The sequence below is a fragment of the Thrips palmi genome, unplaced genomic scaffold (genome assembly GCF_012932325.1).
Source record: "Thrips palmi isolate BJ-2018 unplaced genomic scaffold, TpBJ-2018v1 HiC_scaffold_19, whole genome shotgun sequence".
NCBI classification, from domain to species: domain Eukaryota; kingdom Metazoa; phylum Arthropoda; class Insecta; order Thysanoptera; family Thripidae; genus Thrips; species Thrips palmi.
In genome coordinates, this window is record NW_023144628.1 from 1,450,983 (window position 1) to 1,467,136 (window position 16,154).

General features: G+C 57.7%; 2 protein-coding genes and 1 long non-coding RNA gene across 13 annotated transcripts in view; 1 reads left to right on the forward strand and 2 right to left on the reverse strand.

The window, feature by feature from the left end:
* Positions 1-852: 852 nt before the first annotated feature.
* The window catches only part of LOC117645632 (tripartite motif-containing protein 2-like), a 28,185-nt gene continuing 12,883 nt past the window's right edge, over positions 853-16,154 (reverse strand). For 2 of the 8 annotated variants that reach the window (XM_034385890.1, XM_034385891.1), the window contains exons 2-11: positions 10,177-10,234; positions 6,467-6,567; positions 5,300-5,559; positions 5,002-5,163; positions 4,699-4,914; positions 3,682-4,205; positions 3,302-3,608; positions 3,034-3,228; positions 2,803-2,956; positions 853-2,728 (exon numbers count right to left, since the gene is read on the reverse strand). In XM_034385890.1, the coding sequence (XP_034241781.1) occupies positions 2,493-2,728; positions 2,803-2,956; positions 3,034-3,228; positions 3,302-3,608; positions 3,682-4,205; positions 4,699-4,914; positions 5,002-5,163; positions 5,300-5,559; positions 6,467-6,567; positions 10,177-10,226 (2,205 nt within the window). In that variant the 5' untranslated portion in view covers positions 10,227-10,234 and the 3' untranslated portion in view covers positions 853-2,492. Of the gene's footprint in view, positions 2,729-2,802; positions 2,957-3,033; positions 3,229-3,301; positions 3,609-3,681; positions 4,206-4,698; positions 4,915-5,001; positions 5,164-5,299; positions 5,560-6,466; positions 6,568-6,678; positions 6,990-7,402; positions 7,411-8,898; positions 9,008-9,253; positions 9,490-10,176; positions 10,235-10,442; positions 10,465-16,154 lie in introns of those variants that run through there. The other 6 variants (XM_034385892.1, XM_034385894.1, XM_034385895.1 and 3 more) reach the window with 6 other exon arrangements.
* On the forward strand, positions 11,356-13,196 carry LOC117645640. Of its 2 annotated transcripts, XR_004587736.1 has the most exons (3): positions 11,356-12,487; positions 12,567-12,716; positions 13,018-13,196. It is a non-coding gene; the product is annotated as an uncharacterized LOC117645640 (long non-coding RNA). The 2 variants fall into 2 exon arrangements; XR_004587735.1 differs by having other exon boundaries at positions 11,356-12,716.
* LOC117645638 lies at positions 13,085-15,005 on the reverse strand. Of its 3 annotated transcripts, none has more exons than XM_034385909.1 (3): positions 14,152-15,005; positions 13,772-13,936; positions 13,085-13,667 (listed from the first exon to the last, which is right to left on the reverse strand). In XM_034385909.1, coding segments are annotated over exons 1-3 (402 nt in total). In that variant the 5' UTR covers positions 14,153-15,005; the 3' UTR covers positions 13,085-13,431. The 3 variants fall into 3 exon arrangements, with proteins under 3 accessions (XP_034241800.1, XP_034241799.1, XP_034241798.1); XM_034385908.1 differs by having other exon boundaries at positions 13,085-13,288; positions 13,506-13,667; positions 13,772-15,005; XM_034385907.1 differs by having other exon boundaries at positions 13,772-15,005.

The following is a 16,154-nucleotide window of genomic DNA, read 5'->3' on the forward strand; positions in this document are numbered from 1 at the left end:
CGCTCCGCGGCTCTGGCCGGACTTGCCATGCCCCGTCGCCTTTGACGTCATGAACGCTGCGGCGTTGTTCCATGCAGCTAATCTATATTTCATTGTGACATCAAATGATGGCGTGCGCCGGGAAAATTTGGACGCAAATTGACTTGACCAAATGTCCCGGCCAGCTCGCTGTCCGCTGCTGCCGAACATTTCCCGGGCTGGCGACGTGTCCATGGCGGTGTAGGCAACTACAGTGGCATATCGCGAGTGCGGAGCGCGGATGGTCGCTGTCGCGCTGCCGCAGACCCCGAGCCACTCACTGTACAGCGCGCAGTAGTACACAAAGGCTGTGGGGTTCTTGGACCTGCATGAGTCGGGCGTGTTGGAGCTGCCACTTTGATAAGAACGACAGCCAGTGTGTACTCTGGTGCACTCGCACACGTATTTATCTGCCTTATAAGTACAGCAAACTGCAAATGCAAATTTCGCTCCGGGCCGAACTTAAAAAGAAAGGTGGAGACATTTTCAAATAAAGCAAGTTGAGCGGAAAAGGGTGGAAGGAAGATACGCGCGACTGCGCGGAAATGCACGGCAATCTTTTATCTTATCACGCGAGAGAGAAAACCACGGCGGCGCTGTATCGCCCCGGTGGAGGTCACGACACACCCACACTCTAAAAGGCTCGGGTCAGCCCGAAATGTGATCGACACGACAGTGTACTTTACAGTAGCTTTTAAAGGCCAGGCGGCCAGCCAGCCGTTCACGCTTAACGATAGGGAGGACTTCCCCGCGCTGAGAGACGGAGAGAGGCGACGGAACCGTTGGAGTGGAATAATTAATCAATGGTACAGGGAATGATAAAAAAGCAGGGCAGATAAGGAAAGCGATAGTTTACTTCACAGTCAAAAATTGCAACATCAGCTAGTAATTTTTGCACTCTTTGAAATTGAGAGGATGAAAACACATTTTAACAATAAGTACATGGCCACTGATAGAAAATTTCCAAGAAACTAGAGACATTTCTGGTTTAAGATGGCATATTAATATTGGCGTTGACAATTTAAAAATAATACCTAAAGCTAATCATTACAAAAAAGAAACAATAAATAAGTATAAAAAAATGCTTCGTTTCATAGGAAATGCCAGAAACGACTAGGTCAATTGGAATGGGTCTTTGAGACAATGAAAAGGCACCCTCAAAATGGCTAATTAATTTTACCATTGAAGACCCATCAGTCAATGCAGAAAAAAATGACAAAATAGGAGAAAGGCAGAAGGTGGATTGAAAACAATCACTTAAAAAATGAACACTTAAAAAAACCCAAGTCATGAGGAAACACATCAGTGAGCAAATTAAGAACAAATTTATGACATTTTGCAAAAAGGTTGTGGCACTACCCTTCTAGCCAATAAGAGTTCCATACTGTTACAAGAGCACGGCCAAAGTATAAATGGTGTTTGGACTCTCAAAATACTGAATGCATAATGGCACGATAGAAGCCCTTGGCACATTCCGCATATGCTTACTCCACTTTTGATTCAACCTCAGTATTCCTTCAGGCAATGCAACAAGGAAAAAAAATTACAAAACCATAAACAGAATTGGTCAAACCAACAAGGCCTTATTCATTTCTCTTCAACTCAATTTTAAGGTGCTAGAAGTTGTAAATTATAAAATTCTTTATTTATGTGGTTGCGCAGAGTAAGCATACCATATTCTGACTTCACCAGTGGAGTCTTTAAATTAAATATCACCACTATCTCATAACAGTTTCCAAACCACCATTCTATACACATCTATTTCACATACATAACAATTAATCTGCAACAATCACTCTAAGGAAAGACATATTTATGTCAGCTTGCAAAATGCTTCAACAGTCTCACAACAATAACATTTCTTCAAACAATAACAGGCCCGTGCGATTATGGCAAACAGGGGCACACCCATGCAGATTTTTTTATAACATATTGTGCAAGATTTGATTTAATAAGAAATCTAAAAACTAACACATCAGTTGCAACCTGTATTCATCGATGCTGCCCTGTCGCCCTGCACTCTATGGCACTTCCTTTGGTTCTATGCAAAGTGCCCCCGTCACTTTCGACATTCATCAATTAGTTGAGTTCCTAACATAACTACACAACGTAATCTAGAGAAAGAAATCACAAGAATGGAAACTTGAAACACAGCATGGAGGCGTGCCCGCGCATCGCTGGGCGGGAGACACGGGTTCAACTCCGTTTCGAGGCCGACACAAGGAGGAACTCATTGCCGTGGGCGGTTAGGTTGAGCGAGACGATGGCAGTACGATGAATCAGACAACGCCCAACGCTGCATTGTTCCTCCAGGAGGCGAACCAGGCCCCGACCGAGCACATCACACTGCTTGCAGGTCCAGTCACACACACACATACACACGCTCACGCTCTATCACACAAGCACACACTTCAACGTCCACTCCGGCCGACTAGATGACTGGCTGAGGATGCCAGGGACTGCGCCAGGCTGCGCTACCAGTAGCGGTACTTGCTGACGGTGTCGTTGCCCAGGTCCACGACGACCACGTGCTGGTCGCTGGTGACGGCGAGGCCGCACGGCCGCTTGAGCGGCGCGTCGTGCGAGTCCACGGTGTTGACGACCTGGCCCTTGAGGGAGAGCACGTGCACGTAGGCGCGCGCCTTGTCCACCCGCGTGGCCACGATGCGGCCCTCGGCGTCGCACGCCAGCCCGCCGATGCGGCCCTTGCCTGCAGAAGGAGGAGAGGAAGGGCATGTAGCAGACGAGCAAATCAAAAGCAAAGGGGGGCTACGAAGAGCTCACCTTTGGCGTCGGTGGTGAGTGTCTCCTGAAAGTCCCCCTTGGCCGTGAACACGTGCACCCGGTCGTTCTCGGCCACCAGGATCTCCCCGGACGGCGCGGCCGCCACGCCTGAGATCATGCTGAAGCAGCCCGGTCCGCTGCCCTTACGCCCCACCTGAGGGTCAAACACAGGCCAATTGTTACTGAGGCCGCGCGGCAGAACGCAGCAAGCCGGAAGGACTGAACGGTTACCTGGAAGAGCGGCTTGCCACCGCTGTCGAAGACGAACACGCAGCACGCGCCGTTGTCGGCCACCAGGATGTGCCCGAAGGTGGCCTCGACGGCCAGGGCGATGGGCTCCTGGAAGCCGGCGTGCGTGAACGTGCGCACCACCTCACCCTCTTCCGTCATCTCGATCACCTGCTTGGTGCGCCAGTTCACCACCACCTGAGGAAACAAATCGGGTCTCAGAAACAGTCGGATCCCACTGGGAATCGAACCCACACTCCCCTTCCCTTACCAGGCCGTGCTCCTTGGTGCAGGCGATGCCCGTGCAGGAGCGGCCGGCCAGCTCGGCGGTCTCGATGTGCCGCTGGAAGGAGAGGTCCGCGGCGCACAGCACCTTGATGCGCGAGTTGCCCGTGTCCAGCACGAAGGCCGAGCGGCCCTCTGCGTCCACCGCCACGCCCACGGGCTGCAGGAACTCCGCCTTGCCCAGGCCGCGGCTGCCGCCGAACGTGCGCACCGGGTTGTTGTGCGGCGTCACCTCCACCTTCAGGGGGTAGTTCTGGATGGGCCGGTCCATGACGCTCAGCTTGAGCAGGTACCTGGACGGGACAGCCGGTCGTTAGAGATAGGGGATCACGGCCGAGAGCAGCCTTTACACTGATCTGGACTCACCTGCCCGCGTCCCACGGCCTGAACCTGATGGTGTACGAGCCGTCGTCCCAGTCCGTCACCTGGCAGGGCAGCGGCGCCTGAGGCACCTGAGGCGGTGCGGCGGGGCTGCCCTGGCCGGGCCCTGCTGGCGCGGGGGCGGCGGGGGCGGCGGCCGGCGCGTCGGGGTCCACGACCAGCTCCGCCGTGACGGGGTCGCCGCCCGTCTTGCGCGGGCAGCCGTGGTAGTCCACGGTCCAGAGGCGGGCCAGGGCCGGCAGGCGCGCCACCGCGGGCACGGGCATCTCCAGCACGGCAGACGACAGGCTGGGGAAGGTGGTGCTGGTGCGCACGCGGCCCAGGCGCGCCAGCGCGGTCTCCACCTGGCTCAGGCTGTCGTTGTGCTTCAACTCGCACGTGATGAACGAGTTCTCGCGCGGCTCGTGCAGCGTGCTGGCCGACTCGAGCTTGACGCCCAGGCTGGCGATGCGCTGCGAGATGGACCGCACCTCCACCTGGTACTGCAGCCCGTCGCACTCCTTCTCCACCTGCAGCACACATTCGTACCGTGTAGCGCATCCTGTCTCGTCATTTTTTGCCGGCCCCAAGTGGAAACTATTAAAACTCTCTACTAGTGTAGTTTCCCCGGCGCGGCTCGTCCAAGCCCCGCGTCCACTTCGCGACCCGCATGGCCAGGCATGTAGCTGGGCATGTCGCTGGTGCGGTGCTCGGCTGCTCGCCGCCCGACTACGTATTTGCACTCATGCGCGACGCGGCCACGCCGTGCCACGCCGTGCCACGCCGTGCCGCACGCCACGCGACTCCGCGATGTCACTGCCCTCAAGCGCGACTACAAGTACGACCGGCACATGTGCTCGACAGTAAACAAACCGCCATCCTAATAATAAAGCAGAGGGCGCCGACTGCGCCGCCACGGGGCCAGCGGCGGGTCTGTGGCCATCGCATGGAGGGCGGGGCGGCGGGGCCCTCTTGGCGGGGCCCTCTAGCCGGGGCACGCCGACAATCTCGCCAGGATCTCACCTTCTGCTTCTCGGCGGCCACGAGGGCCAGCTGCTCCTCCAGCACGATGCGCTTGGCCTGGCTGGCCTGCGTCACTTGCTCCAGCAGCTGCGCCTTCCGCTTGTCCAGCGCCGCGGACAGCTCGGCGATGGAGCTGGAGACCTGCTCCAGGCACGTCTCGGTCGCCACGTCCAGCCGCTGCAGCTCCGCGGACACGGCCTCCTCGGCCTGCGACAGCTGCCAGAAGAGTCCAGGGTAAGTCAACGCTCTGTGCACTCAGCGCACAGTGGGCCAGAAGGCCGGTGGCTCGGCGGTTGGGTATACCTTGGCGATGCACTCGTTGGCCTTATAAAGGAGGATCTCGGACATGCGCTTGATGGCAATGGAGAAGGGGATGATGGTGTGCTCGCCGGGCCCGTTGCTGTGGCTGCCCCCTGCACACAGCGTGCAGAACACAGAGTCGCACGTCTCGCAGAACAGCAGCTCCTAGAGCAAAGCAGGTTTAAGGTTTAAGTATGGACGTTCAACAAACGGCTCCGTCAGGACGGTGGTTCAAATACCACCTTCGTCTTCAAGACCAGTCCAAGACTTTTATTTTTTGTCTTCGGCGCCCGCGGCTTACCTGGTTGAGGTGCGTGGCGCACTTGGGCACCACCTCGCGGCGCTGGCGCGACATGAGGTCCAGCAGCTGGTTGACGAGGAAGGAGGGGGGCAGGGCGGGCACGCCGCCGCGGGGGATGGTGATGAGCTCCCGGCAGATGGGGCAGCGGAACGTGCCCGTGTCCCTGGTCTGCGAGGCCGCGATCCTCGTGAGGCAGTGCAGGCACACCGTGTGCGAGCACGGCAGCAGCTTGGGCGTGTGCTCGCCGCCATCGTACATGCCTGCAACAGCGTCAACGTCAGTATACACGTCAGTGCAGCGGGGCCGTGGGGCCGGGCGGGGCATCCTGCAGGATTTGCCTAAATGCCCCACTTTGCGTGGCCTTTCCGCTCGGAGGGCCGGAGGGCCTGCACCCTGCACGCGGCGTGTGGCCTCCGGCTGCCTCCGGGCTCGACGGGTCGATGACGGCGAGAGGCACGGGGAGGCCGGCCACGGCCAGGGCCAGCCCGTCCAAGAAGTCCAGGACCGCGCCACCGCGCTCCCGGAAGTCCGCCGAGCCACGCGGCCGCGCGGCATCTCTCGCGGGCCGACCAAGTCATGGGAATCGGCGTCGCAGCTCATTTCTGCGATGCGCTTCCGCTCAAGGCCAAGGCAGCCGGGGCGGCCAAGGCGTGGAGTGACGCGCGGCCCGCGGACTCTGGTCGCGCCGTCCAGCCAGCCCACGCCCACGCCGCACTGCGGCGCTGCGGCACTACACCGCGAGCAGAGAGGCGCCGCGGCGCCACGGCCTCGGCCACGGCCGTCTGCATGCCTGTGGGGCGGGTCAGGACTTGGCGATAATACCCTCGCACCTCTCACTGCGCGTCAAGCCACACTCCGCGGCGCGTCGCAGCCACGACGGCCAAGTGATGGGACGAGCGACAAACGCCACGGCAACAGAGTGACCTCACACTCACACACACTAACACAGAGGCGCGATTGTCCTCCACGCCGCACAATCGTGTCGTTCTCCCTCCCCCACATCCCCCTCTCCCTCTACGACCGTCCTGCAGCGGTGCCCTGCACTGCACCAGGGAGGTGTGGAAAGGAAAGGGGGGGGGGGCGCACGCAGGTGTGCAGCCTGCCTGCAGGAAACGCGCGTAACCGATCTACACAGTCAAAGGAAAAGAGGGAAACGGAGATACTTACACAGACAGGTACCGCAGGTGAGGAAACTCTCATTGAAGTCCTCGTAGTTGATGGACACGGTCTCCACCAGGGTTGAACTCATGTTGCTTAGCGTCACCATTCTGCGGGGAGAAATGACACAGGAATTAGAGTCCGTCACGCACGCAGTCCCCCTGCCCCTTCCCCCGCCGCGCGGCCCGCCCCCGCTGAGTCACCGCAGCCACTTTATTTACCACAATTTCCTGCACTTGGCGCGAAACGCGAAACACTCGCCGCATGAAATAGCTGAGTTAGAGCGCCGCCCCGGGCGGCTTGTGTACGCATGCGGCTGGCGGCTGGCGGGGCGTTGGGGAGTTCGCCGCGCCAAGTCTGTTTGTGCACCAAGGCAAGGCGCTTCCCTCGTCCAAATGTTGGCCCCGCGTCAAGAGCGTGCCGCGCCGCCGCCAGGTCCGCCAGGTCCGCCAGGATGCGAGTGTAGTCCACACGCTGACGCCTCGAAGACGCGGGTCTACGCGGGCCGGGCACGCAGCCGACAGACTGCCCGGCGGGGACGCAACGCACTGACGCCGCGGCCGCGCCACATTTTCGGGGCCTGGACTGCGGTGCCTTGCGGTGCCTTGCGGTGCCTTGCGGTGCGCTGCGGTGCGCGCGCCTCGCCTTATCGAGGTGAGATACGGCGCTCACGACGCGGCTCGACGTCGTCGTCGCGGTCGTGGCGGCGGCGGCGGCAGCGTTTCGTGGGGGCCTCGGCCCTCGCCGCCCTCGCTGGCCCACACCAGGCCGGCGGCATGGTGGCGGCCCACGCGCGTCAATGGGCGAAGCGCGAAGCAGGCATAAGCTGGCGAAGCACGCCAAGCAGCTGCCAAGCGGGTGGCGGCCGGTGGCGGTACTTGAACCCGGGACGCGGCGGACGCGGCGGTGCCGGCCGATGCACATTGTTTCACGTTGGCTCGAGGCCCGGCGGCCTGCGGGCGGCCCGTCAGCGCGGCCGCACTGTAACGCCGTGCCGGCGGTCATTGCGCAAGGCGGCGCGTCGGCGCGTCGTCAAGGCGGCCAGCGTGTTTGGCTCCTGGCGCTGCTGGTTGCACCGGGGCCAGGATGTCCACTTACTTGTCCTTCCCCGACTGCGAATGAATGGCCTCTGTTCTCCGGGGAGACGCCTCGCCAACCTCCCGAAAGCAACCCGAGCAGCCGAGGGGGGCGCCACTTTCAAAAGTCATTGTCCGGGGTCCGAAAAAGTCAATTTTTCAGTCAAAAAAGTCATCATAAGTCAAAAAGTCACTCCACTCAAAAAGGCCAAAAAAAGTCAATTCTTCTAACTTTTGGGGAGATATTGCCTAAATTCAAGGGGTTAAGGCCACGATGCGCCTTGAAAAAGTCGAAAAAGTCACCAAAAAGTCTTTAAAGTCCGTACAAAAGTCAGAAAGTCAGAGACAAGTCAAAAAGTTAGGGACAAGTCGAAAAAGTCACCATTGAAATTAGTCACAGTCAGTCAATCTAGTCTCAAGTCATTGTCCACCTTCCCATCCAGTGGCGCCCCCCTCGCAAGCAGCCCCCACCCTGGCCGACATGGCATGATGGCAGTTTGCCTGCAGGATCCCCACGGCCTTGGCCTCCACTACGGCGGGCTGCTGCTGCTCCAGCCTGCATCCCGTCGGGGCCGCGCTGGGCCGCGCCACGCCACGCGCCACGCCGCCGCGTCGTCGCCACGGCGCATGCCCGGCCGTTTTGGGGTGGCGCGTCGGGGGCGGCGCGGGGCGGCGCGGGGGTGGATACCGGATCACACCGGACCAGACAAGCTGCGGGCGGCAGCGTAGCGGAGCGTGGCGCGCCCCTCCAGACTCCAGCCAGGGCCGGGGGCACGGCAGGGCACTCGCCAGGGTCGCGGCAAGGGGACATCTACCGTCCATCTTCAGTGCACAGCATGCCCGTCAAAAGGCTGTTTCCGAACGCTGTCTCTCTCGCTCTCGTGGGGCGGGCCTCAGGGTGCGAAAGAGACGGGGCGCTGTGCGGAATCAGCCTGCAGCCCACGACGGCGCCCACCTCGCTCGGGGCGCAGCGCACTTGAGCTACGCTGCCACGCTGCTACGCTACAATGCGGCTCGGTGCGCCTGGCTCGCCTGGCTGGCTCGCCTGGCTCACGAAGCTGGATGCAAATGACGCGCTGGCCGAGCCGATGCACGCGGCCGATGCACGCGCACGGACGGGACGGACGGGCGACGCCCAGTCAGTGGCGTAGCGGCGCAGCGGGGAAAGGCGGCCCCTGAATTTGATTAGGCTAGCCGTGGAAACGAAAGGCAGCACAGCGCGGCACTGTGAGTGTGGAGTGCGGTCTCACACCGGCCGCACGCGCTGCCCGGCCTGCCTGGCCCAAACGCAGCCGTGGCGATGGTTTGACCCTCCGACGGCTGGACTTTACTTCACGGGCCCCCGGGGGTTCAATTTGTAATCACCAGAAAATCGTTGGGACGAAACCGGAGCATGATGTCTTTCTCGCTCGACAGGAGCGTCCGGGCTGGAGTGTGTCACCGCCGTGTTGTCACCCGCACCGCCTGCACCGCCTGCAGCCTGGGCGGGCTGGGGCGGACCCTCCATGACGGCGGCCCGCTCCCACTCGCTCATTGTCACCGCCAGCCGCGTTCGCAGCCGGCCTCGCTTCGGGTGACGTCACCGCGACCACGCCGCTTCGATTGGCTCCATGGGCGCTTCAAGCGCACCTAGGGCCCCCCCCTAGGGCCCCCCCTAGGACCCCCCTAGGGCCCCTCCTAGGGCCCCTACGGCATGCAGGCCACTCAGTCACTCACTCACCGGGCGGCCGAAACGCATCGAGTCCGGCAGTCTGGCTGGCAGAACGGCGCGCCCGGTCCGTCGGCGACCGCTACTTCCAGAGTGGCGACTGACAGCGACTGACTGCACCGTCCGTCCGCCAGCGCAGCCAGCGCCCTCGAACTCGTTGTCCCGCCTGAGCCGCCTGGGACAGGATCGGTTCGGCCGTTCGGCCGCGGCGCCAGAGTGGAGCTGGCTCCAACGGCAGAACAGGCGCGAAAGCTTGCGGATACACTATGCACTGACTGGCGGCAGCCAGCGGCGGCGCACTCACTTGTCAGCACAGCACTGTACTATAGCGGCCGTACCGGCGCGGCGGCGCAGGGCCACCGGACGACGTCGTGGACGTCGCCGCCTTGCCGCGGCGCGACCCCGGTCACATCACTGTTATTGGATTTAGAAGACGGCCGCAAAGCGACGGACACTTTGAGTGGCAGGCGCAGCGCAGGGCCGACAGTCGCCGTCTCTCTCGCACCGGTGGGGGCGTTCTGAAGGGTGCGAGAGAGACAGAGGGAGGGAAACGACTCTCGCAATCAGTCTGCAGGGCGGCAAGGTCATCGATTAGCACGGCGGCGTCCTTGAGGGCGCGCCGCACGCCGCGCTGCAGCACTGCAGTTGGCCGGGGGTGGCTGGGGGTAGGGGTGTGGCCACAGTGTGCCCGTGCCCACTGGCGGTCTGTCTCCACGGTGTTGGAGGAGAGCCCACCCAAGGGGCTGAGCGCTGTACAGAGAGTGTGAACATCTATGGATGAAGCTTCCTTTACTGTGCCAATTCTATACGCAGCGAGATTTACCGCGGGGGCGGTGTTGCCGCAAACTAAGGTCCAACAGTGCAATGAAGGTTTTGGCTGACTTCTGGCGGCGGTGTGCCGTGCCGTGCGCTCACGGGGTCGGGGGTATGCTCACCGTTGCCCACCGGCGTCCAGCTGGTGGCGCAGAATCGTCTCGCGGTCCATGACAAAAGCTGCAAGCAAGCAACACGGTGCAAATAAATAAAAAGGCAAATTTGCAAACGACCAACTAAACATTTAAAATAATAAACATGACACTAAGAACAACAAGGCTACTACATCGAACTAGCTCTAGGCGCGTGCATAGGGTGGGCCGCGCTAGCTGGCGCTATAGGTGCCGCGCCAAGCGCGAAGCGTAAAGGGGCAAACTTCGTGACTAACAGGCAGACAAAGATGCAAACAGAGTGCTCAGGTCGATAGGCGAGCGACCTACTAAGCAGCGCGACCCCGCGCCCGCCACTGCAGTCGCGCTGCCCAGATGCTGCTGGCGCTGCTGGCCTACATTTCCTGCCCAAATCGGCGGCGGCGCAGAAGCGTTACGTTACTACGTCGCGACCAGCGAGCTCCTCCCACGGCCGAAAGGTCGAAAGGCGGTGTGGAGTGGCGCGGCCGCTGCACGGACTGCACTGAGCGCCGCACATTCTTCTTCTTGTTCGCACAGCGCCGCGCTGCTGTCCGGTTTGAAAAATAAAAGGCAATTTCTCCCGCGGCAGCTGCCGATGGCGGACGGACTGGCCGGCGGGCTGGCAGGATGACCGCGTCCGCCGACCTTTCGCTTTTACGAGAACGTAATGACGGACTTTCCGGCTCACGCAGCTCACGCAGCATTGCCATGGAGATGTTCCTCGTGCTGCATCTCAACGACTAGGCCTTGGCTGTGCCGCGGCTATGTCGCCCAGTGTACAGCCGGCCCGTCGCTTCGGCCTCTTTGGCCCACCAGGCAATTCCCCGAATGTCCGCCGGTACGTTTCCGTCGACGCCGCTTCAGCGCAGACACATCTCCTATCGACGCAGTGATCATCGCGCGAAATAAAAGGAACTAAAAAGTGCCACACACACACTCACATGCGCGAGCGCACGCACTCACACACAGACGCGGACAGACGCCGGGCGGACCGGTTCGGCCAAGAGCAGCCAAGAGCAGCGAGCACGCGCCACGCTGCGCGACGCGCTCTTTGTTGCTGCGAGGATAAGGCCAGTCAGTCGGTCGCTGTCGCGCGGCGCCAGGAACTCGTCCAGCGCCTCGCAAGCCTCGCAAGCCTCGCACTCCTTGGGCGGAATCCCTCGGCTCGGCGTCTCAGGTGTCATATAAATAGAGCGGGACGGAAATACTTCGGTTTGCCCCGGCGGCCGTCCCGTGGCGTCGCATCGGCTGGCTGCCCTTACAGAACGAGAAGTCCACAAAGCGGTTGCGAACAGACTGCCATTAGTATGCATCAGTGTGCCACGGTCCTACTGCAGTGTGCCAGAGTATTTTGGTCGGACTTTCGGTCAACCTGCTGGTCTCCTCAGAGTATGCCGTTGGCTGACCAGTATGCCCCCAGTCCATCCAGTCCGCTCACCACTGGGCATCAACCTAGTCAACCCCCAGTCTGCCTCGGTGGACTAGTCGGACTCTTCCCAAACTCTTTGAATCTAGGGAAGAGAGCCGCGATAGAGTTATAAGTTAAATATTTAGAAATGGTCAGATTGAAAAAAAACTCTGACAGAAATTAAAAATAATTAATAATCGGCTTTTTTCGCCTTTCCGCCGTGTCGGTAGGCAACCCATCAACCTTCGTGGGTTCATTACTTGTGGCCGTTGTTGTAATCGCAAAGGTGCGCGATGAACAGAAAACATCTATGCAAGTGTCGTCCAAATCGCAAAAAGGGGACGTTTTTTGGGTTTTTTTTTGGATGTTTTGTGGTCGATGGAATTTAAAAAGGTAAACACTTTAAACGTCGCGCGTCGTCTGCTGAGTGCGATCTCTCGAAATCGATTCACTCTTACCAACTTTGGTGCCTGACCAATCTCGTCGAAGGCGCTTTGGGAAGGTCGTTTACTGCCTGTATGTTGGCAGTCGTACAAAAACATAAGTAGAGAGGTTAGTTTTCCTTCTGCTTCCTTCGTGCTGTTTCGTACTCCCTTAGAAGTTTGTGTCACTGGCTTTGCATAACTCGCAGTCGCCTTTGAGTATGAATTTTTCGCCGTATTTCTTTGCCGTCACTTATTTGCACCGCCCTTGACTGGAAGCGAAGCGTGTTTCAGTGCCTAGGCACCTTTCAATGAAAGCGTTTGCACCAAACATCCACTGTAAAGTTTCATGCTTATTCAATTTGTGATTATTTTTCCAAGATACAAATGCTTTGAATTTTATATTATTTGACATGTTTGAGTTGCTACCTTTCAGCTGCTTTCAGCTTGACACACTCTCACACAGCTTTATGTGTACTGCCAAGCCTATGTATGTGGTTATGTAAACAATTGTGAACATCTTAATAACTTGTTCTAAATCCTGTTTGCAGGGATCAACAATTGTCAACTCTATGGTGAAGAGGCCCCAGCACACTGTGATGTTAGATATCCTGCTCTGCTAGAGAGAATTCACACGATGGAGGGACTCCAACTCCAACCTCGCAGTGGATCTACTTTCGGAATCAAACGTCTATTTTGAGGTAAGAATCATGAATTTTTGAGTCTCTTTGATGATGGAAAAGCTGCAACGCTATGGTTCTGGAACCCTAGCGACAGTTATTTTGCAAACATTGGTGATCCATACAGAGGGGCCTTTGAGCCTCTAGATGCCATTAGCTTCCTATGGTATAAAGCTAGCAACTTATCCTTAATTATTAAAATCTCTCTGAGAAATTACAGGACAGTGTCAATGTGTGTTTCTGTTTGTTTTGTTGCTCTGAGTTTTGGTATACTAGTGTACTGTGTCATGCAGCTTTCAAACTATTTTCTCTGCTTTTCCAGGTCCATGTCCTGTGCTGAAATTCAAAGGGGGATTCTTCACGGAAGAGATGTCATAAAGATGATTCAATAATTTTGTGTCACTTTATTGAATGTGTTTAATTGTAACACTTGTTTCTGTTGTCAATATTTTAAAATTTCAATTTTTCGATTTTACTGAACATTAAATATGTTAAAAGACAGTTTTTAGAATTATAGTTATTTATCTAGTCCTTTTATTGAGGTTCATTCTGGCCATTCAAGTAAAAAACATTTTCTCGGACAAGCACCGGCCCTGGAGGAAAAATAATGTATTAAAAATTTGGGGTGTAAGTCACTATACGTGCACATTATTTGTGTGGTAGAATTGTACAGTCTGAAGCCTTCAAGGCACAGTTGACCTCCATTCTTGCCTTCAGCTTAGGTTTGGAGTTAAATTCAGAAAAGTAATATTTCACACATTGAGAGGATGCGCCTGACTACATTTAGACCTGTGCTCGGATTAGTGATACCTTGAATTCCTTGAGTCTCAAATATGGCCACTTGAGAAACTTCCTCCTCGATAGGAGCCAACTCATGGCCAAATACTTTTACTTCACTGTAAGGCACGTCGTCCCATTTGCACAATCGTTTGAAATACACTTTGGCTGCTTCTGCAGCTTTTCCCAAGATCACTGTAACAATACATTCATTTAGAACAATGCATCATTGTGTGATCTGAATGCAGTAGTTTCACATTCAGTATAATTTGACAAAGCTACAGAGGAAATAATCATACCATGAATTCCTAAGATGACGACTGCTGTCTTCTGGTCATGGCGAGGAAGCATCACTACATCTCCGCTGTCATACTTAATGCCATGTGTGGCGAAATCATAGTATGTACAAACTGCACCATCCTCTAAAAAAATTCCAACAATGTTGGCAAACAATGGAACCGACACTGAAAGCAACAGAGAACACTGACATAATATAGGCCTACCCTTTAAAGTGCAGCAGAATGAGTACATCAGGGACATTAGAGAGTACAAATTTCTTAAAAAAGCAATAAAAAAAAATTGTGGTGTATTTATGAGAATAGTCATTCTCTTACTCAAATAACCATAAAAAAAACATGAGTGATTTGTTGAGGCTAAGATGCAAATGTCTTAAACTTACTGGTGGTCTTGAAATTGAAAACTGTTGCCTAGATTCACCCAAGAGAGACAGTTTTTTTAAAAGAGACGTTAATTCTTGTTATTTCTAACCCTGACAATTTTCTGAAGGCGATCTTGATCTACACACAGAAGCACAAACGCCCCTACCACGTCACGTGACCACTCCAAGGCCAATGAGAGCAAAGCGAAATGGCGGGACACTCACCCCATGGTGCAGACGACGCAGACCAAAAATATTGATAGTCTGGAGGGAATTACTAACGTTTCAAGGGAAAATGGCAATTTGCAAATTAATTCTTATCATACGCCTCAAAAATAAGCCAACTATAGGCCTTCATACCCTGCAAGTCTTCGAGAAATTTGGATTTTAAAATAAGGCACTTCTTACAGCCTTTAAGTTCATGTACTTGACACTGGAAGACCTAAGCCAGAGAGCCAAAGTGCGAAAAGTCTGTTTCCTTGCTAGGGATTAACACTTGTAAGTATGGATGTGAATTTCACTCAGGTGAGAGATTCCCAGTAAAGAAATAAAATTCCTTCGTTTCGAAATAATTCGATGGCTGGGTAGAAAAATATTGAGGGTTGAAAATTCAGTCAACCACGTCCCCCCACAGCAATTCTCTGGAAATAGGGAAATCGGAATTTGTCTAGGTTGTTTTGGATTTAGACAAGATTCGTGATCGATTATCAGCAGTTTCCTAGCGCGTCTAACGAAGAGCTACTTCCAACGACAGCACCGCTGGCGGTCAACAAGGCCACCGTCATTGGCGCCTCACTGGCCGTCCGCCAGAGACTGATTCCTGGAGTCGTTTTCGTCGCTCCTTCATACGAGCACCCCGTGCCCCGCCCCGCGTCAACCAGGAGGCCAAGACCACCGTCCTGGAGGTGCTGGCTGCAGCCCTGCACCGCGCGGCCGTCGTCGCCCTCGCGAGGACGGCGTCGAGGAAGCCTCCCTGCCCCGCCCTGCCCCGCGTCAACCAGGAGGCCAAGACCAACGTCCTGGAGGTGCTGGCTGCAGCCCTGCACCGCGCGGCCGTCGTCGCCCTCGCGAGGACGGCGTCGAGGAAGCCTCCCTGCCCCGCCCTGCCCCGCCCCGCCCCGCGTCAACCAGGAGGCCAAGACCAACGTCGTGGAGGTGCTGGCTGCAGCCCTGCACCGCGCGGCCGTCGTCGCCCTCGCGAGGACGGCGTCGAGGAAGCCTCCCTGCCCCGCCCCGCCCCGCGTCAACCAGGAGGCCAAGACCAACGTCGTGGAGGTGCTGGCTGCAGCCCTGCACCGCGCGGCCGTCGTCGCCCTCGCGAGGACGGCGTCGAGGAAGCCTCCCTGCCCCGCCCTGCCCCGCCCCGCCCCGCGTCAACCAGGAGGCCAAGACCAACGTCCTGGAGGTGCTGGCTGCAGCCCTGCACCGCGCGGCCGTCGTCGCCCTCGCGAGGACGGCGTCGAGGAAGCCTCCCTGCCCCGCCCTGCCCCGCCCCGCCCCGCGTCAACCAGGAGGCCAAGACCAACGTCCTGGAGGTGCTGGCTGCAGCCCTGCACCGCGCGGCCGTCGTCGCCCTCGCGAGGACGGCGTCGAGGAAGCCTCCCTGCCCCGCCCTGCCCCGCCCCGCCCCGCGTCAACCAGGAGGCCAAGACCAACGTCCTGGAGGTGCTGGCTGCAGCCCTGCACCGCGCGGCCGTCGTCGCCCTCGCGAGGACGGCGTCGAGGAAGCCTCCCTGCCCCGCCCTGCCCCGCCCCGCGTCAACCAGGAGGCCAAGACCAACGTCCTGGAGGTGCTGGCTGCAGCCCTGCACCGCGCGGCCGTCGTCGCCCTCGCGAGGACGGCGTCGAGGAAGCCTCCCTGCCCCGCCCTGCCCCGCCCCGCCCCGCGTCAACCAGGAGGCCAAGACCAATGTCCTGGAGGTGCTGGCTGCAGCCCTGCACCGCGCGGCCGTCGTCGCCCTCGCGAGGACGGCGTCGAGGAAGCCTCCCTGCCCCGCCCTGCCCCGCGTCAACCAGGAGGCCAA